Source organism: Petromyzon marinus, unplaced genomic scaffold (assembly GCF_048934315.1).
Source record: "Petromyzon marinus isolate PM22_M1 ecotype Great Lakes invasive population unplaced genomic scaffold, UKy_Petmar_22M1.pri1.0 PM_Scaffold_23, whole genome shotgun sequence".
Lineage (NCBI taxonomy): Eukaryota > Metazoa > Chordata > Hyperoartia > Petromyzontiformes > Petromyzontidae > Petromyzon > Petromyzon marinus.
In genome coordinates, this window is record NW_027423202.1 from 1,045,925 (window position 1) to 1,070,573 (window position 24,649).

At 52.4% G+C, this 24,649-nt stretch overlaps 1 protein-coding gene across 3 annotated transcripts; it reads left to right on the forward strand.

Annotated features, from left to right (window-relative positions):
* Positions 1-1,949: 1,949 nt before the first annotated feature.
* On the forward strand, positions 1,950-24,464 carry LOC116938474 (uncharacterized). 3 transcript variants are annotated; one of them, XM_076063885.1, is made up of 4 exons: positions 1,950-4,625; positions 16,735-16,993; positions 19,335-19,530; positions 19,980-24,464. In XM_076063885.1, exons 1-2 carry the CDS (start codon positions 3,770-3,772, stop codon positions 16,752-16,754), a joined length of 876 nt encoding a protein of 291 aa, XP_075920000.1. In that variant the 5' UTR covers positions 1,950-3,769; the 3' UTR covers positions 16,755-16,993; positions 19,335-19,530; positions 19,980-24,464. The 3 variants fall into 3 exon arrangements, with proteins under 3 accessions (XP_075920000.1, XP_075920001.1, XP_075920002.1); XM_076063886.1 differs by having other exon boundaries at positions 20,013-24,464; XM_076063887.1 differs by lacking the exons at positions 19,335-19,530; positions 19,980-24,464 and adding an exon at positions 18,703-19,088.
* Positions 24,465-24,649: the final 185 nt, after the last annotated feature.

Genomic DNA, 24,649 nt, shown 5'->3' on the forward strand with positions numbered 1-24,649 from the left:
CAACTTGACTACGGCTTGGGAGACCTTCAGGTACATGTTTCTCCAAATTCTTAACAAACATGCTCCGTTGGTTAGATTTAAAACTAAAGGCAACCGCCCACCATGGTTTGATCCTTTCATTACAAAGCTCATGAAAACTAGGGACAAGGCTTCGGCATGTGCTCAGAAAAGTAATTTGGTCAATGACTGGCTAGAACACAGGATTTTAAGGAATAGATGCGTTAAAAAAAATACGGCATGCAAAAATGCCTACTTTTCCTCTACTCTCCTGGAATCACATGGAAATGCCAGGAATTTCTGGAAAACAATCAAATGTATCGAAAAGGCATCCAAAACAGACAATCTGCCCGCTGAGCTTAACCGAAATGGGGATATTTTTTCAGATCCCAAAAAAATAGTTGACAATTTTAACCTTCATTTTTCTGAAGCTGGTAATCTTTTTGATAATGTATTGGGAGTTATCCCTGCTCATGCAAATTCCTACACCTCTGTCCAAACATTAAACGAATTTAGTTTCCAGCCAATCCACGAAAGTAATGTTCTGAAACAACCGTCCTACCTCAAAGGGTCCTTCTCTACCGGAGCAGATAGTATTCCCGTCTTTGCTCTAACTGTTGGTCACCTAATATACAAACCTATAGCCCATATTTTCAACCTGTCCATCAAAGAAGCATCAGTTCCTCTAGAATGGAAACATTCCTATGTCCGTCCACTTCACAAAGGGGGCCCTAAAGATGATCCAAATAACTACCGACCTATCTCAATTTTGTCCCCGTTGATGAACATTTTGAAAAATGATTGACCTACCAAATTAGCAATTTCCTGTCCACCAACAATCTACTACATATAAAACAATCTGGGTTCCAAAAAAAATACAGCACCACATCTGCTGCATTAGACTCTCTGAATCACATTTACATTAGCCTTGATAATTCTCAGTACTGTGCCTGTCTTTTTCTAGCTTTTGATACAGCAGACCACAACACCCTGCTTTGTAAACTAAGTTGCCTCGGTTTTTCCGAAAACGCAGTAAAATGGTTACAAAATTACCCCTTTTCTCGCACCCAAACTGTATTCACAGATGGTTGGAGGTCAAAGAGTGTTAAGATAAAAAAGGGGTTCCACAGGGTTCCATCCTCGGCCCCCTTTTGTTCTCTCTTTATGTCAATAACTTGGGCACTGACCTGGATTATTCCAGGGTAAATCTTTTTGCAGATGACATGATACTGATTACTGCTGGCCGCTCTCCAGATGACGTGATTGCTAAGCTACAGGGTGATTTCATCAAAATACAACATCAGCTAGTTGCTCTTAAACTAGTCCTGAATACCTCCAAAACCAAGGTGCTATGCTTCTCACCAGGACTAAAGCAGGAAGTTATTTTTTTCCCAATTACATTCCTTAAATAATTATCAAATAGAGCAAGTCAAGATCTATAAGTACTGTATTTTGGGGTCATCCTGGATTCAAAACTGAATATTGAAGATCACATTGATTATATTGGTAAAAAGACCAAAATAAAAATTGGTTTTCTGTATCAACACAAGCACTGCTTCCCCCCAATGTTCCGTTTGGGTTTGATAAAGCTACCATACTGCCTGTACTTGACTACTGTGACATCGTGTATAAATCATCCCAAAGTACTGTACTGAAGAAGCTTGATTCCATCTATCACTCGGTTTTAAGATTTACATTGAACTGCCCATATAGGACTCACCACTGTGATCTCTACATTGGATCAAACTTAACATATCTTAATGTTTGACGGCTTGTGCACCAGATCTTATTTATTCATGATGTACTTACAAAAAAATCCGCCGACTACCTGCTGGATCTCCTCTCTGTTTCAAAGAACAAATTTGACCTCAGGTCTTCGCTCATTTACCAGCTTCACATTCCCAATTGCCGTAAAAAACTGGAGGAAGGGCCTTTGCTATTGATGCCCCCAGGGGCTGGAATGCTATTGCCAATTAACTGCAACTTGAATCGCTACCAATGAGATCTTCTCTCAAAACTGCTCTAGAAGAGTTGTACACCCCTAGCTGCCACTGCTATTCATTGGCGTAAAATAAAATGTTTCGCTCCGGATGACGCTGCAAAGTATTATCTGTATTTTGATTTAGCGTGCTGATCTCAAAGCTGCATTGAAAAATTTGATACTTCGACTGATGTTTCTGTTGTTCATGCAGCCAGCTATGGCTCTAGGATTTGGTGCTACATGTTATTTATGTAGTTTATTGTAAAAATTCGGTCACAGTCCCTGTGATCACTGTTACGTTGCAATTATGGCTTTATTTTTTTTATAGATTTCGAATAGTTTTTTGGTTCGGACATGTTTGTTTGTTGTAGTACGGAGTTAGACTGATGGCCTTAATCTAAGTTTTCTTTTGGTTGTTATTGTTGTTGTTTGACTTATATCCCACTGGGATTTTTTGCACACAACATTGGTGTACGGTGCTTTTTTCAGGAATATTTTGCTATTTTTTCATGGATTTTCTGTTTGCACAGTCACATAGTCACTTTAAGATGTTTTCTTGTTCGTGTTTTTGTTTGTTGTAGTTGCACCCGATTTAAGAGCCGAATGGCTCACAGGGCTATACAAAATAAATAAACTGAAAACTGACTTCACGACATATATCAGGAAATCGATTCCGGTGTATTGATTCCTCTTGGCGAGATCCATACCCACAATGTCAATATTAAATTTCGTTTTAAAGCTTTCATGACTGCAGGATTCATCTTCTTGGTTCTTTCGGTAAATACACGTAGAATGGAAATAAAATAATAATAAAAATAAAACGTAATAAAATTCTCACGACGTTTTGGCCACAACACAAGTAGCCTTCCTCAGGTGAAGAAACAGAACTGTCGGGAAGACAGCGCTTCAGTGAACACTGCCAAGCTTGGCAGCATCTTTTAAGCTGGGTGGGAGGAGCAGAGCGCCTTGACGAAGGAGTTTACATATCAACAGAAGAATTTAGCATTGAAGTAGCTGTGTTAATGTGTTGGATTAGCAGGATGTTAAAGTCAGAAATTAGCATGTAACTGGAAGATTAGCATAATATTAGTGTGAGGGATTAGCATGTAACTATGTCTGAAAAAGTGGCGGTTTCTTTTTTCTTTTCAACGTTAGCACCACGGAAAGCGACGAGCTTTGTTCAGACGGACGAGTCCATCTATGCTCGGAACGGAGGAGGGGGGAGAGAGAGAAACAGCCACGATGCACTGCTCTGTCCTGTGTTGTATTACAACTGTAGAGGAGTAAAATGGGGACGTGACGTCATGTGTGCCGTCTAGTGCGATGACGTCACGGAACGTGGCGTCATGCGCGCTGGGCGGCTCGATGACGTCATGTCTCTAGTATTTAAAGGGGCCCCGTGACGAAAGCTGGGTCACTGTGGGAACGGGTAGAGTGAGAAGGGTGGAGAGGGAACCAGGGGTAGAGAGGGATCGACGAAGAGTCAGGAGTGAAGCCGGTGGTAGCCGTAGGAGGTGCTGCTCTTCCCGGTCGGTGGGGTTGGCAAGTGCCCCCATCCGACTCGAGGGAGAGAGACTGGAGCTAGCCGGGCTGGATCAGGACTTAGTGTAGGACCCCTAACCCCTGGGAAGTTGTCACACCCTTTGTGTTATTGTAATATACTTAATAAACCTTTGGCGAAAGCCCTTACCTTCAAGCCGTCTTCGAGTCGTCGTCAGTTGCTCCTCAACAACTGGTTTCAGAAGTGGGATCCTCAACAACTGGTGTCAGAGTGTCTGCGCTGCCGCCACCATGTCAACATCGGGAGCGGCGCACAAGAACCCACTGACGGGACGATCGGAGGATGAAGACGGCGTGGAGGAGGTTTCGGCAGTGACCCCGGAGTCCGGGGCCCCGGTGACGGCCCCCGAGAAGAAGAATGGGACGGAGCGGGAGGAGAAGGCGTCCGGGGGTGCCAGCGCTCCGCCGCCGGGCGTGGGGAGCGCGTTCGCGGGGCAGCTGGAGCTGCTCACGCAGGCGATGGCGCAGCTCGGCGCCCGAATCAACATGGAGAAGGCGTCCGGGGGTGCCAGCGGGCCACCGCCAGGGGCGGGGAGCGCGTTCGCGGAGCTGCTGGAGCCGCTCACACGGGCGATGGAGCAGCTCTGCGCACAAGGCAACGTGGTGAAGGCGTCTGGGAGTGCCAGCGCGCCGCCGCCAGGCGCGGGGAGCGCATTTGCGAGGCAGCTGGAGCTGCTCGCGTGGCCGATGGCACAGCTCTGCGCCCAGATCTGCGCCCAGATCGAGGAGGTGGAGGCAAAGGTGCGCGCGCTCGACACGCATTTTGGATGGGAGCGGCGGATTCCCGCCAACCTGCTTCCCGCTAATTTCAAGATTGGCGCCATGTTCCCGACGGGGGCTCCGCGGGAGGCGGCCGCCATTTTGGCTGCGACGCCGCTGGCGGCGGCCATGTTGGTTGGGGCACGGCAGGCGGCCGCCATTTTGGCTGCGACGCCACAAGCGTCCGCCATTGTTGATGCGACGCCGCATGTCGGCGCCATGGGCGCTGCGGCGCCGCTCTCCACCGTGGGTGCCGCCAAGCACGCGAGGTCTGCCGGCGGCGACGCCGCAGCTCTGCACCACGCTGCGCCCGCCGGAGGGGGCCCAGGTACGGCCGCGGCTCCGCCCCTCGCTGTGCCTGCGGGTTTTGCTGCGCGCGCCGCCGCGGCTCCGCATGTCGCGGCGGTCGCGCGGTGGGCCGCCGGCTGCGCCGCGGCCCCTCTCCGCAGCCGCGCCTGGGGTGTGGGCCGCCGACGCTGCGGCGGCTCTGCACCTCGCAGTGCAGCGCATTGCCGTGCCGACGCCACGGCTGCGTGTCTCGCCGCGGGGTGGGCAGCAGGAGCCGCCGCTCGGGCCGGCGCGCACCTGGGGCCTCCAGCCCTCATCGCCAAATTGTCGGTTTATGTGTTGTCGGGGCTGCCCAAGTGTCGGTTGTGTTACGTTTGGGCTGCCAAATTGTCGTTACCGAGTGATGTGGGCTTCGTAAATTTGACTTTATTGTTGTTGGGCTGCCCTGGTGTTGTGTTTGGTTCTGGGGGCGGTCCGTCTTCGTAGCCACTTCCATGGGGTTGTCAGTTGTAACCACTACCGAAAACAGTCGCTTATGCACGCGCCCGCCGAACAGCACACCCGTAAACAGCCGCGTAGGCACGCGCACACTAAGCGCTCCGCCCCGATGTAAACAACCATGCGTGCGCGCGACCACCAAGCACTCTTTACTCTCGTATCTGCCGCAAACAGCCACGTATGCGCACGAGCGCAAAACAGTACTGTATACACTCGTACCGGTATGCGAACACCAAACACTCCGTCTCCCTCCTCGCACTCACAGCGACGACGACACAGCTTTATCCTCTATTAGCGGTTTTATTCCCCGCGAGTATCCCGCTAACTACGAGTGTCTGTGCGAGTCAGCAGGCCCTCCTAACCTATTCCTCGAGGAGCCCAGATTCAGCTTATCCTGCCTATAGCTTCGCTTTCTACCCTCTATTCAATAGCCCAAACTTACCCCTCCTCTACTTACGATTGCTTCCACTCTGCTGCACTGAACGCTGTAGAAAGGCGATACTGTGAGTCGTCTCCGGAGAGGGTTGAGTCTAGCTGTGCTGGGCTCGTCGCACGGACGTCTCGAACGGCTGACCCTCCTGCCCCGTGGACCGCGATGATTTTGCAGAAGAAGACTTTTTTACTGTCCCCCTCACCTCCTTTTTATCCTACCTATCACCAAACATATTGCACGAACCCTACACATCATCGCTCGTGCCTTTTCATATTCGAGTCTATTAGCTTACCTATAACAAAAGGCACTCCGATGCTTTCGCACCTATGCTGCCCGGCCAAATCAGAGGTCGCGTTATTTGTATCTCATTGTCATCGAGTCCATAATGCCATTCATAATAAAGGCGCACTGTGGTTCTCACACCCCAGCTGGCCCTGTCCATTCAGATGTTGGATATTCTTATCCCTTTGTTATCTAGATCCCTGATCCTAACAAAGGAATTCCGTCCTGTGACCTTATCTAGCACAAAAGGCATTCAGATGCTTCCGCCCCACGTCGTCCTGCTCATTCAAAGGCCTGAATGCTCCTATCCTGTTGTCATTTGGATCCGTGAGCCCACCTATAATCAGGGGCATTCAGTTCCCATTTCCATCTATAACAACAGGCATCTCGTGGTTCACACGCCCCGTGGTGTCTTTACGGCCTCCGCCGCGACTACGTGATTTTAATATCAGGTCACGGTGCCGCGGTTCGTATCAGCTACGGGGGGAGATATCGCCCAAATTCCCGACCATTGGAAACCATGAAACTTAATCCAATTAGGGGCTTCTGGAAAAAACCTATCGGCCAGGTGATCTCCCCTTCCGGCTCTACGTGGGGTGTGTGTGCATTCGTGCGGGGGTTTGGGGGTGCGAGGCGCAGTGCGCCGCGTCGGCGTTGTCACCCCCCGGGGCTGGTGTCGCGGCGGTGGGCACGGTCCCCGACAGAGCTACTCCGCCGTGGTGGCACCACACAGCCCCCCGAGGTGCCAGTCCCCGTACCGGGTTGACTAGAGCACCTCGCCTGGGTAGCCCCTACGAGGTAGCGCCGCGGGGTCCGCGGGACAGCCCTCGTGGCTGGTCTTGGCGTTGGCGGCCCCGTCTCTCGGGGTTCCGGCGGCGGTCTCCTCCTCCACTCCAGTGGCTCTCTCCGGTCCTGGGTACCTGCGGGCTGGGAGACAAACTCGGGGGAGGTGGGGTTCAGGGGTCGTCGTCCCCGTCTCCCCTGGCTTGGGTCGGGACCCTCTGGGGCCCGGGGCCCCGTGGGGCCCATATACGGCACGAGGCCCCCGCGTATGGGGGGTGTGTGGACCCTGGGGTTTCGGGGTCCTTGAACGGTGGGGTTCTCCCTCGCTGGGGTCGCCCTCCATGGTTTCAGTCGCCGGACATTGACTACCATCTCCCGGCCCCTCTCTCCCCCTTGAATCAGTACCGTCCAGGGGGAGATCTGTCGCCCCAATATCCAGGGTCCCCGGGCGCTCCGCTCCTGCCGCTGGTGTGCGGTCTCGCCTTGCGGGTAGGCCCGGACCCTAGCTTCTCGTAGGATCTCCATCAGGTGCTCCATGGGGTGGCTCCCTTCCTCCCGTTGCGGCGGAGGGACACCGAACAGCAGATCTGTAGACAGGCCAGACTCGCGACCAAACATCATTAGGAACAGGGTCTGTCCCGTGGATGTGTGTACCGTGGTGGCATAGGCGAACAGAGCATAGTTGAGGTGTTCGTCCCAGTCCTGTTGATTCGCGGCCGCCATGCGTATAAGGTTCCCGGCTAGGGTCTGGTTCATCCTCTCTACCATCCCATTTGCCTGGGGGTGATACGCCGTAGTTTGGTCCTTCTGGATCCCGAACTCCCGGCACAGCGCCTGGAATAGCTCTGCCTCGAACTCACTACCTTGGTCAGTAATGACTCATTCGGGGATCCCGTGCTTAAGTACGTAGTGTTCTACGAACGCTCGGGCCACTACGAGGGCTGTCTTATCGGGGATGGCCACCGCTACGGGATAGCGTGTGAAGTACTCCACCGCTACGAGAATATACCGGTTGCCCCGGTGGGATCGCGGGAATGGTCCCTGCAGGTCGATCCCAACTGGCTGGTTCATCCAGCTGACGCGGAACGGTCTCAGGAGTACCTGACACGCCCTGCACCCAGGCGGCCACGTCTTGAGCCAACTTGGGCCAGAGATACTGGTGACGCAGGGTTTCCCTAGTGCACCGTTCCCCGTCATGGCCCCCGAGCGGGTGGTCGTGTACCAGCCTTAGCAGCTGGGGTCGCACCTGGGTGGGAACGCAGATGCATCCCGGCTGGCCGGCTTCGGTTAGTTCCCATACTACCCCGTTCTGCACACACAACCAGGCATACAAACCACTCCAGGGTCCTGGTAGGGCGTTCTTCTTCCCCCGTAAGGCCGTCTCCACCGCTGCCAGATCTGGATCCCGCAGCTGGGTCCGTCTCAGCTGCTCGTCGTCCAGGCCCGGGAAGGCGCAGCCGACGTCCTCCTGGATCCGATCGGGTGGGGTTGGGCGACCCGTCGGGCCCGGGGGTGTTGGCTCCGTGCCTGTCGAGTGGTCCCCCGGGTCCCTGGTTCCCCCTGCCGGGGTCTCTGTTGCGCATACAGCACTGTCTCTCACCGGGGGGGGGGGGGGGGTTAGTCTCGGTGAGCTCCGGGGGGCCCACCACCTGCCGGCAATGGCCCCCCGTGAAGCACGGGCAGACTTCCTCCACCCTTTTCTCGGCGCACACCGCGGGCCGCCTTGACAAGGCGTCCGCGTTTGCGTGCGTACGCCCAGCTCGGTACTCTATTTGCAGGTTATACTCCAGCAGCTGCGCCAGCCATCGGGCCATCTGCCTCCACGGTTCCTTGAATGTAAGGAGAAACTGCAGGGCATAATGGTCGGTGCACACCCGACATTTCCTGTCGTACAAATACGGTCGAAACTGTTTACACGCGAAGATCACGGCATACAGTTCTTGACAGGTCACGCAATAATTCAGCTCGGCTCCACTCAGGGTCCGACTGGCGTATGCAATGACCCGCTCCGTCCCACCCTGTACCTGTGACAGCACCGCGCCCAGCCCACTGCTGCAGGCGTCGGTGTCCAAGATAAAATCCGTGGTGAAATCGGGGAAAGCTAGGGTGGGGGTGTGGGTGAGGTGGTCTTTGAGGGTGGTGAAGGCCGTTTGGCAGGCCTCCGTCCATCGATAGGGGTTCTTAGGGGAGGTGAGTTGGGTGAGGGGGCGTGCAGTCTCGCTGAATCCCTTTACTAATCGACAATAATAGGTGGCGAGTCCCAAGAATGACCTGATCTCCGTCAGATTCCTGGGCCTTGGCCATTCCACTACGGCGCGCACCTTTTCCAGATCGGTGCACACCCCCGCCTCGCTAACTCGGTGTCCGAGGTACCCTACCTCCCGCTGCGCAATGTAACACTTACGCGGCTTGAGCTTGAGATGGGCTGTTAGCAGTCGCTGTTACACCTCTCGCAACCTGGACCAGTGCTCGGACAGAGATCTGCTGAACACTATCACGTCGTCCAGGTAAATCAGGCACTGTTCCCACTGTAAACCCCGCATTACCAACTCCATCAACCGCTGGAACGACGCGGGCGCGTTAGTGAGTCCGATCGGAAGCAGTCGAAACTCGAACAGCCCCATCGGGGTGGTAAATGCGGTTTTCGGCCGATCCTCCTCTGCCATCTCCACCTGCCAGTACCCGGACGCCAGATCGAGGGTGCAAAAATACCGTGCTCCTGCGAGGCTGTCAAAGGTGTCGTCGATGCGCGGTATGGGGAAGGCGTCGCCGAGGGTGACTGCGTTCAACTTTCGTTAATCAACGCAGAACCGGGTCGACCCGTCCTTTTTCGTCACTAGCACCACCGGGGCAGACCACGGGCTCATTGAGGGCTGGATTATGTTATCATCTAGCATATCCGCGACTGCCTCCTTGATCTGGGTCCGTTCAGGCGCGCCCACCCAGTATGCGGGGATTTTGATAGGTCGGGCTGCACCCGTGTCAATTGTGTGCTTAACAAGGTCTGTCCGACCTACATCCGAATCGTGCTCACTGAACACGTCGGCGTACTCCTGCAACAACCCGCGCAGCTGATCGGCCTCCCCCTTGGGTAAGTCCGCCCAAGGCACATGTAACGTGTCATGCAAGGGGATGATCTCGGCTCGGGGAATCGGACCGACCCGCCAGGCCAGAACCTGGTTGTCCTCGGGGCGGCCAGGGTCTTCCGCCCAGAGTGCGAACACCGAGTCGTTAGAGTGGCGCATGTGCAGGGGGTGTATGGTGCCTACTGTGGTGCGCCGTCGTAGCATCGCCGGGGTACTGTGTGGGTTAAACACCCAGCGTGGCTGACCCGACGACTCCGTACCGCTCTGCCTACTCCGGGTGAGGAGTTAGCATTACTTTGCCCGATGGTCGGTTTGTGGGGTCGGTGGAGGGTGTTGCCACTGGCACCAGCATCTCGGCAAATGGCCCGATTGTGACGGTCGACACCAGCATAGCGGCCACGGTGTGAAGCGAGGGCGATTTGGCTTGGGTCCCAGGAACGGGATCCGCTCCCCACTGCCCTCCATGGTGGTGCATCGCTGGCGGGGCTGCACGTTGAGCCCCAGTTTCTCCAGGAGGTCCGTACCTGTAATACACTCGTGGCACAACACACTCGAGACGTAGAATTCCTGTGTGCACACCTGGTTTCCGAGACGGACCTCGAGGGAGATCCTTCCCAGCAACCCCATCCCGGCTCCGCTCGCTGTGTGCAGCACGCGATCTGGGGCCTGCAGGCGGCTCACGTCAACCCCGTGCACGCTGCAGTGCGCGGCGCTCACGAGTGAGGCTACGGCCCCCGTGTCCAGTAGGATCCGGGTGCGCTGCCCATTCACCTGTCCTTCCACCAACGACGTGGCCCCCGTGATTCCCGCCACCAGCTCCCGCAGCCAGTCGCCCGTGCTCACCATGTCCCTGGGTGTTGTGGTCGGAATCTGCATGGTGTCACTCGCTCACCATTATTATTATTGTCGTTCTGCAAAGGGACCGTGTTGACTGCACCCCTAGGTGGTCCACTCTCTAGGGGGCGTTGGCGTTTAACCATGGCGCGTTTCTAGCGCGGGCGATCTGAGGACAGTCCCTTACGAGGTGCCCTTGACGGTCGCACAGGTAACATGCTCGGGGAAGGGCGGCGGCCCCGTAGGAGCCTCCCCGCCCGCTCCCTATTTCCCCTCCCGTATGCCGCTGCCCAGACTCCGCCTCTAGTCGGGCTACCCTCCCGGCCAGCCCTCCCACCTCGGTCTGAACCGTCTCCACTGTAGTCTGCAGCACAGTCATGTGTGCCCGTACTTGGGTTACCTTGTTGTCCACTTGGGTTATTCTCTCACCCACTTGGGTTACCTTGTTGTCCACTTGGATTATTCTTTCACCTACTTAGGTTACCTTGTTGAGATGCTTACAGTTCATGTCTGGCTGCCACCACGCCGTGCGAGTTAAGGATCGCTGGATTTTCTCTGCGGCCAGCTCCTCAATCACCTCAGTCGTGTACCCTGGGCGTGCGATCTTTGTTAGCTCGCGCACATCCTCGGCATAATCGCGCAGGTCCTCGCCGGGTTGGCGATGGCGTGCCTCTAAGGCCACTTTTGCCTCCTCATTGCGCGTACCGAAACGCAGATCAAGTCGGCGAATCAGCTCCTCTAGCTGTGTCTGCGCGCTTGTGGGTAGGGCTTCCAAAAAATCGGCTGCCCGCCCATCCAGATTCATATTAAGTTGACGTAACGCCTGCGCGTCCGTCCACCGAGGATGTTGCGGGCAAACGCTTTCCACGAAGGGGTACCCCGGCCTGTGAATATATGCCTTATTTTCGCGTGGGGTAACGCGGGGGTTAGTACTGCTTCTGACGCCAAACTTTGGGGGCAAATGTCCCAAGCCATCACCGAATTGTCGGGGCCGTTGGCTCCCGACTCCCCCGCCACATTGATCCCACTACCCCTCGGCTGCTCTGTGGGGTTTGGGCTAGCGACCTCCACTACCCCGCCCTCCTGTGCAGCTGACCGCGTCTGCATGTTTTAACCGATGGGTAGGGCGCGTCGCTTTACACTAGCGGTGCGCTGCGAGGCGGTGTACCGCGAGGAGCGCGTTCGCCCGTAAAAACTCACTCCCGCCCGTGAACAGACTTGCGCGGTGCGTGTCTCCCTCCCACCCCCGCTGCACGTGCACCGGTAATAACAAACGCGCCTCTACCCCCTGCCCATCCCAGTACACCAATCGCACGCGAGGGGGTTGGGGTCAACGGATGGGCGGGCGGGACGTTTGCCGTGCGCGCGCCGCCGATTGAGGAGGGTCGGCTGGCTCTGAGTTAAAGAGCCTGTTCGAACAGTCGCGCGAATACGTGCGCGCTCGGCGCTTTAGCTCGCTGCTTCTCGATTAGCAATCGCGCAGGCACGCGACCACAACACCGTCGTACAGGCACACGAGCGCTAAACACCACCGTAAACAGCCGCATAGGCACGCGCACGCTAAGCGCTCCGCCCCAATGTAAACAACCTGTGGGTGCGCGCGACCACCAAGCACTCTTCACTCTCGTTTCCGCCGCAAACAGCCGCGTATGCGCACGAGCGCAAAACAGTACTGTACACACTTGTACCGGTATGCGAACACCAAACACTCCGTCTCCCTCCTCGCACTCACAGCGACCACGACACATCTTTATCCTCTATTAGCGGTTTTATTCCTCGCGAGTATCCCGCTAACTACGAGTGTCTGTGCGAGTCAGCAGGCCCTCCTAACCTATAACTCGAGGAGCCCAGATTCAGCTTATCTTGCCTATAGCTCCGCTTTCTACCCTCTATTCAATAGCCCAAACTTACCTCTCCTCTATTTACGATTGCTTCCACTCTGTTGCGCTGAACGCTGTAGAAAGGCGATACTGTAAGTCGTCTCCGGAGAGGGTTGAGTCTAGCTGCGCTTGGCTCGTCGCACGGACGTCTCGAACGGCTGACCCTCCTGCCCCGTGGACCGTGATGATTTTGCAGAAGAAGGCTTTTTTTACTGTCCTCCTCACCTCCTTTTTATCCTACCTGTCACCAAACATATTGCACGGACCCTACACATCATCGCCCGTGCGTTTTCATATTCGAGTCTATTAGCTTACTGATAACAAAAGGCACTCCGATGCTTTCGAAACCTATGCTGCCCGGGCCAATCGGAGGTCACGTTATTTTTATCTCCTTGTCATCGAGTCCCTAATCCCATTCATAATAAAGGCGCACTGTGGTTCTCACACCCCAGGTGGCCCAGTCCATTCAGATGTTGGATATTCTTACCCATTTATTATCTAGATCCCTGATCCTAACAAAGGCATTCCGTCCTGTGACCTTATCTAGCACAAAAGGCATTCAGATGCTTCCGCCCCTCGTCGCCCTTCTCATTCAAAGGCCTGAATGCTCCTATCCTGTTGTCATTTGGATCCGTGAGCTCACCTATAATCAGGGGCATTCAGTTCCTAATTCCATCTATAACAACAGGCATCTCGTGGTTCACACGTCCCGTGCCGCGTGTGTAATTTCGTCCGTGGTGGCTTTACGGCCTCCGCCGCGACTACGTGATTTTAATATCAGGTCACGGCGCTGCGGTTCGTGTCAGCTACGGGGGGAGATCAGCCAAATTTCCGGCCGTAGGAAACCATGAAACTTAATCCCATTAGGGACTTCTGGAAAAAAACCTATCGGCCAGGTGATCTCCCCTTCCGGCGTTCGTGCGGGGGGGGGGGGGGGGGAGGGGTGGGTGCGGCAAAGTGCGCTACGTCGGCGTTGTCACACCCCAGGGGTGGTGTCGCAGTGGTGGGCACGGTCCCCAACGGAGCTACTCCGCCGTGGTGGCACCACATAATTCCTGCAGTCACGAAAGCTTCGAATCTAATTTCACCCACATCATCACCAACATCATCACCCACATCATAATCTTCATCTACATCATCATCGACATCATCACCAACATCATTATTATCCACATCATAATCTACATCATCATCGACATCAGTATCATCCACATCATCATGACCACCCACATCATCTTCAGCCACATCAGCATCCTCCACATAACCCTCATCCACATAACCATCATCCACATCACCATGACCAACCACCATCGTCTTCGGCCACATCACGATGTGTTTCTCTATCTTTGTGTCTGTGTTTTTGTATTCCTCGTGACCGTGTCCCTGTCACTGTTTCTGTGTCTGTGTTTCTGTGTTTTTGTGTTTACGTATCTCTGTTTTTCTGTATGTCTCTTTGCCACTGTGACTGTGTTTCTGTGTCTCTGTGTTTTTGTGTCTTCATGATTCTGTGTCGCTGTGTTTATTTCTGTGTTTGTGTCTCTCTCTTGCACTGAGTGTTCTGCACTCTTTTCACGTCAGGGAAGCCGTCCCCTCCTTATCTAATGACGTCATCAACCAATTAACTGGTCACTTTTTTTGCAATGACCCTTTTCCATGTCATCAATAATAGCGTAGCATGTGAGGCTTTGACTGAATTAAAATATGCAATAGGCACAATAGGCGACGTTTTGGGAAATGGTCTTCCTTTCTTCTTCATACCACATTCACAGAGAAGCCAGGAGAGAGGCAGATTGGATGCTAAGAGCTGCAGGCATGCATTGGTTTACACCATGGGCCTGGGGCCCGATGAGAATCACATTTCACACCAGTTTCAACGTTCAGGTTCTCATCAGCGGCAGAGTCAGGCTCGATTGAGCCTGATGAAGGTGAATCTGCTGCTGATGAGACAATGAAAGTCAAAACCGGTCCAGAGTATTGCTGGAACTGAACAAATGGTTCAAGCAAGCCTGACTCTTGATGAGACACTGAATGTTAAAACCGGTCCAGAGTTTTACTTGTAAGAACAAATGGTTAAAGTGAGCCAGAGAGGCCCTCTGATGCTTTGTCTTCATCGGCCTTGATAGCAAGCCGAGTGTTACAGAGTATCAGAGGAGGTGGGAGTGTGCGCATTTGCTTTTTCGGAGTTGGTGGGATGCTAAGTTTACCAAACTAAAGTGAGCATCCAACGCCCTGCATGAACATAAAGGGCCGGTTGACTCTGCCCACGTATGTTTGTTGAACTTATTTCGCAGTATACGTAGCCAACCTTACTAATCGAAAGTCCACGTGTGTACATTAAAGTCATCACCATCTTAACCACACGTTCAGGGCGGTGCATGAGGTCTCGAGGCTTAATTTTTGCAGTGTGTAGATGATAGAGGTTTTTGGGAGGCACCTGGGGCCCAAAGGTGCGGTAGAGGTAATGGACACTTTGACCAGAGGAAAAAACTGCACCACGTAATGTGTGTAAACACATAATAGCGGTAGTCAAGTCGACAGGCTGAGTTTATTGATTGCAAGGGCCCTTAATCAGACCATGCCGAAAGTGACTCATCGGGGCCACTGTGCATCAGCGTCCACACCGAGTGGAACCGTTCTATGCATGATGAGGCACAAGTCCCACCGTGGGTTTCAAGGGGGAGTCGGTGAAGTCAAGACCCAGACCCCTCCCCGTCCCCTCCCCCGCTCATCTGAACTCCGAGTTGCATGACATACAGACGAGTTTGAGACGATGTTACGAATATTGTATTTTTATTACGTCTTTTAAACCAACAATGGTACTTATATAACTATGAATAAAATTAATCTTAACTGTTAACAGGTGGCCTTGGTACTTGCCCTTTTTGGCTTCATCTGTGATATCACCAGGCCACCTCAGCTCTCAAATGCTGGTTCAGCTATGCCCTTCCATGTCCTGGAAACCGTGGCGAGGTCATCCTCTGAGGACTGCCCGGATGAAAACCAGGATGGCAGGGCCCAGCTTAGGGCTAACTACACTAATGGGCTAGTCCCATGTGTGTGGTGTGTGTAGTGTGTACAGTCAGTTCTGCTATAAAGCATGTTTTCATCACGCAAATATTGTATTAAGGAACACATTCTTTTTATGACGCGGATGAGAATTGGATAAACGCGATTGAGTGAATAGAACTATGCCGTGCGAGTTGGAATAAGCGGTTGTATGGCTGCCTCGGCATAAGATCACGCAAGGCGAATCTAGCTGCTACCCATGCACCTCAGTCATTGTTCAGCCTGCATACGCATCTCGCGTGTCATCGCGGACTGTGTTTTACTCTATACAATATTGCTGTATTCGTCTCGCTTTATCATGCAACTTTGTTGATTTTCTATTACAATGGAATATTAATGAATTAACCATGTTTCTTCTAATATTATGTGTTTATCATGTGGTTAGTAACTTTATTTGATAATATACATTTGTTAAACGTTATAAAGTATGTTTTATGGGTGGAAAAGGGGTAACTTTTGATGCTATGGAAACAAATTAAGCCTTTAACATGTTTTTCCTATACTTGCCTAATGACCAAATTATAGTCGACCCTTCTGCACCGCGACTTTCCCCATTGCGGTTTCAATATATTGCAGGGTCGTTATAAGAAATAAAATGGGAATTTTTGGGGAGTTTTTGGGAGTTTTGCGAAAGCCACAGATGACACGCGAAGGTCAGCAGACGACACAAAAAGTTTAGGGACTCATAAATCCATAAAATATATGTACAGTACTGTATAATATTAATATATTGTATCTTTCAATACCATAAATATACACAATTTCTTTTTTAAAGTTACATTTTGTAAAAAGTTAAGTTTGCTAAAAGAACTCAAAAGCCAGCAGACGACACGCAAAGGCTGAACATGTAGAGATAATTTGAAAAGTTTAGTAACTGGAGGTGCTTGCTTCGCTCACCAAAGGGACCAAAACATTTAACTTGGTTTTTCCAGATCGCGGGGCCTGCACCGCTAACCCCCGCGATGTGGAAGGGTCGACTGTACTTGTTTAATTACCAACTTACTTAATGACCGTATTCATGTAACCAATTACCGTCGTTAAGAGGGGTTTCATTCTACATGTGTGGGAGGTAAAAAACTCAGGAGATGGGATCTGATATTGATGCTAGCACCGGAAGTTGCTCATGTATTCGCTTAGGCGAGCGTGTGTGTATACGGTGTGTGGAATGTGTACGCGCCCAGGATGAGCATTACGGTCGCATGCGGTGCATTTCTTAAAGCCACGGAAGAATGAGCATACGGCCCTGTATGCTCGAACCAGACGTGACTTCTCCTTCTCTTTCTGCAGGGGTTCACCCCACTGTCTAGTCTCCTCCTTGGCGGATGCCTCTGAGTGGATTGATGTGTCCACAACAGGGACACACTGACTCGGCACTTCCTCATCCCTCGGCACTTCCTCGTCCCTCGGAATTTCCTCATCCCTCGGAATTTCCTCATCCCTCAGCCAGCTGTGCGCCAGTGCCTCTGCTGGTGTCATCCGCAGAGCTGGATCCCATCTGTTGAGACACATAGAAATATATGGCACACGTGGCAAGGGTGATAATGATGTAAGTATTTACGTGCATTTTTTTCTCTTACTGTGTCCATTAACTTACGTGTGTATGTTCAACTTATTTCGCACCATACATAGCCAACCGTGCCAATTGCAGGTACGGGTGAAGGACAACAAACTACATTCAATCATGAGTTTTAAAAAAGTAGTTTTCAATCTATATTTAAAAGTTAATTGCCCCAGTGGTGTTGTGGTTCATTTGTGGTTCATTTGTGGTAAGCACTTTGTGTGTATTGAGTGTGATGTATTCGTTTAGCAAGTGTAATCCAATGCAGCTCCGTGAACACTGGACGGACATGGTTGGATCTTGCAAAGAATATTGTACATGCTGCAGCTTCCTAATGCTTTTTGCAGACGTCCCGTAGACTAGTGAGTTGCAATAATCTAACGTATACGCCACGATGTTGGCTATGTCATGACTCAATAGTGGCTGATTGTGTCATAGAGCCCTGATTAAAAAAAAATTGCACGACCTGACTATATAAAAAAGGGAGAAGCATAAATCCTCCACTATTGGTGATGACTGGCAGATGAACCTTCTGTTCTCCCCACTGTGCCACCTTGATGTATTTTTCCCCCTGGTGGTCCGTCATTGTGAACATCGCTCCACCACCCTCAATTGTTGTTGGAGGGTCAATGCTTACAACTGTCCAGTAGCCTCAAGGTACGTGTAGCCTGGCGTTGCCCAGTGGCATCCTTCACCGAGCCCCCTCCACATACATGATATACATATATCGATATATGTTCCTTTTAAGGGCTTTCATGTAAGAGTATGTGAGTCTATTGGTTTCTATAAGTGTATAGACCATGTGAGTGTATGAGTCTGGGTCTTTATATGTGTATGGACACGTCAGTGTATGTGAGTCTATTTGTCTATGTATTTGTAAATGTATGGCTGATGTAAGTGTATGCAAGTTTGTGGGTCTCTATGTAAGTGTGTGGACATTAAGGGCCTTCATGATGGTGGGCAATCTCAGGTGAAGCTATGTGGCCAGAAGTCAGAGCCATTCCCTGTTTACCTTGGGGTGCGAACGGGATGTCCTCTGCCTCCCACATTATTTAATGTGGCTGATCGATGCCTGGATGGGGTCGAGTAATGGCTCCCTATTGGTCAACCAAGTTATGTATGCTCATCTGGTGATTGCTGCTCACTCAGAGGCGAAGTTAGAAGCACAGATGTTGAACCTGGAGTGTACTACTGAGAGGTGTGGTCTTACCATCAGTTGCACCAAAACTAAGCACTTGCCTGGGTATTTTGTATCATCAAACATTCCACACCCTCAGCTCCCTGTTTGTCATGGAACAGTTGTGCAGAGAGTGGAGAGTTTCCCAAACCTGGCCAGTGTGCTTATGACCAGCTCTGGTTCGACAGCAGAGGTTTCACTCTGAATCAGCAGTATTTCGGCGTTTATTTATCAGCTGAGCAATGCTGTTTGGAAGCTACCTAGTTTGTCGCTCCATACGAAGCTTCAGATCTTCTCGGGCACAGTCATGCCCTCTCTTCTCGATGCTTGTGAAACGTGGACCCCTCTAAAGGAACATCTGTGCCTGTTAGGGACGTTTAGGCTGGCCTTCCTTCGATCCATCCTAGGTTTAACCAGGCTGGATTGTGTGAGGAACTCACACACTTCGGGGCTAATGGCGGATATTGGTATGGACCATGTGAGTGTATGACAGTATATGGGTCTCTCTTTACGTGTGTAGTGTAATAACGCGGGCTGCTGACGAGGAAGCGGCAGAGGCAGCAGGGGGCAGTACACACGTCAGCAGAGGGAGATCTAAAGGGAAGCCCAGGAATAAATCGATCTGGAAGCCTGAGAACCCGCTAGTAGGTTCGAGAAAGAGGGCGGTGCAAGGGCGGGGCGAGACCACGCCAGGGGAATAAAAGGGGGCCCGGGACCGGAGCTCGGGGCTGTTGCTGGAAGTGGATCCCCTCGCCGTGTCGCCGTTCGTCACCTTCTTCGGTGCCGTCTCCGACCACCTTAGACGCCGCAAGCTAGACAGCCTGCAGACTGTTCCAGCTAGGTAGTACCTTCAAGAACATGGATGTGTGACTAGTGCGTACGCACGCGGGGCACATGTGGTTTCCTGACGTGTAGAATAAGGAAGGTCCCTTAAGAACCCTGTCTCCGACTGAGTCACTACACGTGCATGGACCATGTAAGTATGTGAGTCTGTGGGTCTCTATGTCAGTGCTTTTTTTACATGCAAGACTATGGACAATGGTGTTTAATGGGAGACATGGCTTGGAAGATGAAGAATAATCAGAATAAAGGGTGGAGCTAGTGATCGTTCGCCAGTGATGTTAAACTATTAAACGTTTTTCTTTTTACCAGGTGACTGAATGGGAAAACCTCTCGGTGGTATGGTGGGGGCGGGGGTGTGTTCTTACTCCAGGCAGCGGCTAATGAAGTCGTGGTACTCCGAGTCCTGGCTCCCGAGTGCCAGGTAGAGGGGGTGACTGCCTGGGACCCTGCTTTGTCCGGACATCAAAGACATCCCCGAACCATCTGCAGGAATGATGCAGACCAGGTTAAACATCACAACAAACCACAGCACCCTGGTACACCCACAGCGCAGAAACAAAATCTTTTAGTGCTCTGACATAGATCAGTGGGAGTGCTTTGACCGCTTGTTGCAGAAGTTCATGGTTCAAATTCTGCAAGCCGCCCTGGTTATTACTTCAGTATTAACCATATGATGCTTTGCGCTGTTTGATTTAAAATGGGACATTACAGACCTTGTGAAGTAATAAAATTACTGTGCTGGCGTTATGCCCGCTACTGTGAAATGACTGCAGTTGGTGTCTGTGAAACACAGCAGGCACCTTCCTTTGTGATAGCTTTGCATTCTAAGAATGATAGCGCAAATACCAAGTGCAATCAATAATTATTAACTATGATAAATCCTAGAGGTAAAGAAAGAAGAGCTATTTTAACTGTGATTTAATCTCTTTCAAACAAAACATTATTTTTTACCAGGTAAAGCCCACTGAACTATTGCCTCTTCTTCAGAGGCGACCAGGCAAAGGGGAGAGGATATGGTCCCGCAATGTACAGCAGCCAGGGTGGGGATCCACGCGACGACCTTCTACATTGCAGGTGAGGGAGGAAACGTCTCCTTGCATCTGCAGCTTCCCAAAAACGTCCGATCTGATTGCTAAACGTGGTTTTGAGCATTGCCCTTCACATTACAGATGATTCTACTAAAATAATGATTACTAGTCACAACTGGCGTCTCTTTAATCGCTTGCACTTCATGGTACTTTAATTTGCTTGCCTGTGTCAGGTGGTGGAGAGCCTTAATGACACAAATTTGGGCAGATCACCATGAGGCCTAACCCTTCCCCAAAAAAGCATTACGAATTATATTGACTGCAAAAACACGTGTGGAAGTAGTTAACTATACAAAGTAATGCACCACTAAACTCTTAACAGACGCAGCTCTGCCTCAAACTTAACGCGCTTCCCCCGCTCGCCCCTTCACTCACCAAAGTACTTGTTTCTCCCAGGCGCGCCATCAATCAAATTCTGAGGAGGCATCCCGAGGGTCTACACACAATTTACAAAGAGACAATGATCACCCATACAGTATTGACACACTTGTGTGGCATGTTTTGTCTGTGAGCACCTACTGATGATGGCACAGCACCCAAGGCCACACCGCAGTAGCTATTTTACAAATCACTCTAGGTATTGATTTAATGCTGAGTCGATATTTGAGAGGCCAAGGACTGGTCCAACATTCAACACCACACGGTCAGGGCGCTAACCACTCAGCTACCACTCCCGATGGTTCTCGCATGCAGGCACACGGCAGTGTTATTGGCATGGCCCAGCAAAACCGCGTACGCAGCACATTGCAGAAGTTCACCGATCAATCCCAGTGACTGCCCTGGTCTTTCCTGCGGTATTAAACCACAAAATACTATGCACCATCTGCCTCATTCACAGCGGAGGTTATGGGTCCCGTGGCTTCATTTGAAATTGCTTATATGGTTGAGATGAAACAACAATAATTGGCGCGATAAATGCTTGTTCATCTGACAATCAAATTGTTTGCAGGTGGTTTTAGGGTTACATGTGGCCAATCCGTGGCCTCACGCAATAATCTATCACGAGTCATAACACCAGCTCTAAAAATCTATGCGTTCTGTTCACGGTTACCTTGACGGGTCTACGCCTGAGTAATTGGTTCTGTCACGCGGTTGAATGCAACTCAGTAGCTTGTGTGTGGACAACCCTGCAACCAGTCGCGAGCACTTGTATGCCTCTTTCTCACAGAAGAGACGACTTAAGTGGTCTGCTCAGGGAATTGTAAGTAACTATTTCCTGTCGCATGTTCTATTGGTCATACCAATTTTGAAGATTATGTTAATACCCTTGATGCGGAAATACTCGCTGAGAAGTGAACGTGGTTAGAAGCAATGACTGAGTTGGGCAATTTCAAGAGCAAATTGGTCGTGAAATTGATGACAATAACGGAATTGTCAGTGTTACTGCTGTGTGGGCAATACCTCCATATAACACGGGAGCTGGTCGTGTTTGTTGATGGCCGGAAAGAGGATGCGTCCGGTAGCCAACTCGGCCACTGTACAACCCAGTCCCCAAATGTCAACCGGGAAAGATGACATGTGGCCCAGGTACGCCTCTGGGGCAAGGTACGCGTGGGAACAAAAAATCTGTGAACCTGTGAATTACAAAAGACAAATATCACAAATATAGCCTTTAACAGCAACACACAGGCACAAAAAAACAAGTATAAAAACACATGTAATCACCCATAGATCTAGACACATGCACACACACAGGCGCAGAGATGCAAACACGTGTACACGCACACACACAAAACGTCCCCATATAGCCTTTAACAAATTTCTCTGGAATTTGCTTTTAGCGAGCACCTAATGAAGGCCTGAACAACACACACGAGGATGGGTGGCCAGCACCACGCCCATCCACCTTTGTCTCCTAAAGTGGTGGTGCCTATGCACCGCACATGGTACTCATTAATGGCTGAGTCGGCTTCGGTTAGTTCCCATACTACCCCGTTCTGCACACACAACCAGGCATACAAACCACTCCAGGGTCCTGGTAGGGCGTTCTTCTTCCCCCGTAAGGCCGTCTCCACCGCTGCCAGATCTGGATCCCGCAGCTGGGTCCGTCTCAGCTGCTCGTCGTCCAGGCCCGGGAAGGCGCAGCCGACGTCCTCCTGGATAGACTCGGTCCGCTCCTGGTGGCCCACCACCTACCGGCAATGGCCCCCCGTGAAGCACGGGCAGACTTCCTCCACCCTTTTCTCGGCGCACACCGCGGGCCGCCTTGACAAGGCGTCCGCGTTTGCGTGCGTCCGCCCAGCTCGGTACTCTATTTGCAGGTTGTACTCCAGCAGCTGCGCCAGCCATCGTACCATCTGCCTCCACGGTTCCTTGAATGTAAGGAGAAACTGCAGGGCATAATGGTCGGTGCACACCCGACATTTCCTGCCGTACAAATACGGTCGAAACTGTTTACACGCGAAGATCACGGCATACAGTTCTTGACAGGTCACGCAATAATTTAGCTCGGCTCCACTCAGGGTCCGACTGGCGTATGCAATGACCCGCTCCGTCCCACCCTGTACCTGTGACAGCACCGCGCCCAGCCCACTGCTGCAGGCGTCGGTGTCCAAGATAAAATCCGTGGTGAAATCGGGGAAAGCTAGGGTGGGGGTGTGGGTGAGGTGGTCTTTGAGGGTGGTGAAGGCCGTTTGGCAGGCCTCCGTCCATCGATAGGGGTTCTTAGGGGAGGTGAGTTGGGTGAGGGGGCGTGCAGTCTCGCTGAATCCCTTTACTAATCGACGATAATAGGTGGCGAGTCCCAAGAATGACCTGATCTCCCTCAGATTCCTGGGCCTTGGCCATTCTACTACGGCGCGCACCTTTTCCAGATCGGTGCACACCCCCGCCTCGCTAACTCGGTGTCCGAGGTACCCTACCTCCCGCTGCGCAATGTAACACTTACGCGGCTTGAGCTTGAGATGGGCTGTTAGCAGTCGCTGTTACACCTCTCGCAACCTGGACCAGTGCTCGGACAGAGATCTGCTGAACACTATCACGTCGTCCAGGTAAATCAGGCACTGTTCCCACTGTAAACCCCGCATTACCAACTCCATCAACTGCTGGAACGACGCGGGCGCGTTAGTGAGTCCGATCGGAAGCAGTCGAAACTCGAACAGCCCCATCGGGGTGGTAAATGCGGTTTTCGGCCGATCCTCCTCTGCCATCTCCACCTGCCAGTACCCGGACGCCAGATCGAGGGTGCAAAAATACCGTGCTCCTGCGAGGCTGTCAAAGGTGTCGTCGATGCGCGGTATGGGGAAGGCGTCGCCGAGGGTGACTGCGTTCAACTTTCGTTAATCAACGCAGAACCGGGTCGACCCGTCCTTTTTCGTCACCAGCACCACCGGGGCAGACCACGGGCTCATCGAGGGCTGGATTATGTTATCATCTAGCATATCCGCGACTGCCTCCTTGATCTGGGTCCGTTCAGGCGCGCCCACCCAGTATGCGGGGATTTTGATAGGTCGGGCTGCACCCGTGTCAATTGTGTGCTTAACAAGGTCTGTCCGACCTACATCCGAATCGTGCTCACTGAACACGTCGGCGTACTCCTGCAACAACCCGCGCAGCTGATCGGCCTCCCCCTTGGGTAAGTCCGCCCAAGGCACATGTAACGCGTCATGCAAGGGGATGATCTCGGCTCGGGGAATCGGACCGACCCGCCAGGCCAGAACCTGGTTGTCCTCGGGGCGGCCAGGGTCTTCCGCCCAGAGTGCGAACACCGAGTCGTTAGAGTGGCGCATGTGCAGGGGGTGTATGGTGCCTACTGTGGTGCGCCGTCGTAGCATCGCCGGGGTACTGTGTGGGTTAAACACCCAGCATGGCTGACCCGACGACTCCGTACCGCTCTGCCTACTCCGGGTGAGGAGTTAGCATTACTTTGCCCGATGGTCGGTTTGTGGGGTCAGTGGAGGGTGTTGCCACTGGCACCAGCATCTCGGCAAATGGCCCGATTGTGACGGCCGACACCAGCATAGCGGCCACGGGTGTGAAGCGAGGGCGATTTGGCTTGGGTCCCAGGAACGGGATCCGCTCCCCACTGCCCTCCATGGTGGTGCATCGCTGGCGGGGCTGCACGTTGAGCCCCAGTTTCTCCAGGAGGTCCGTACCTGTAATACACTCGTGGCACAACACACTCGAGACGTAGAATTCCTGTGTGCACACCTGGTTTCCGAGACGGACCTCAAGGGAGATCCTTCCCAGCAACCCCATCCCGGCTCCGCTCGCTGTGTGCAGCACGCGATCTGGGGCCTGCAGGCGGCTCACGTCAACCCCGTGCACGCTGCAGTGCGCGGCGCTCACGAGTGAGGCTACGGCCCCCGTGTCCAGTAGGATCCGGGTGCGCTGCCCATTCACCTGTCCTTCCACCAACGACATGGCCCCCGTGATTCCCGCCACCAGCTCCCGCAGCCAGTCGCCCGTGCTCACCATGTCCCTGGGTGTTGTGGTCGGAATCTGCATGGTGTCACTCGCTCACCATTATTATTATTGTCGTTCTGCAAAGGGACCGTGTTGACTGCACCCCTAGGTGGTCCACTCTCTAGGGGGCGT

What these genes read in the sequence shown, in the direction of transcription:
- LOC116938474 (XM_076063885.1), top strand. Translation starts at nt 3,770, where the DNA reads ATGTCAACATCGGGAGCGGCGCACAAGAACCCACTGACGGGACGATCG. An exon ending in GCCCGCCGGAGGGGGCCCAG is followed by an intron (nt 4,626 to 16,734) that starts GTACGGCCGCGG and finishes CTCTTTCTGCAG; the next exon opens with GGGTTCACCCCACTGTCTAG.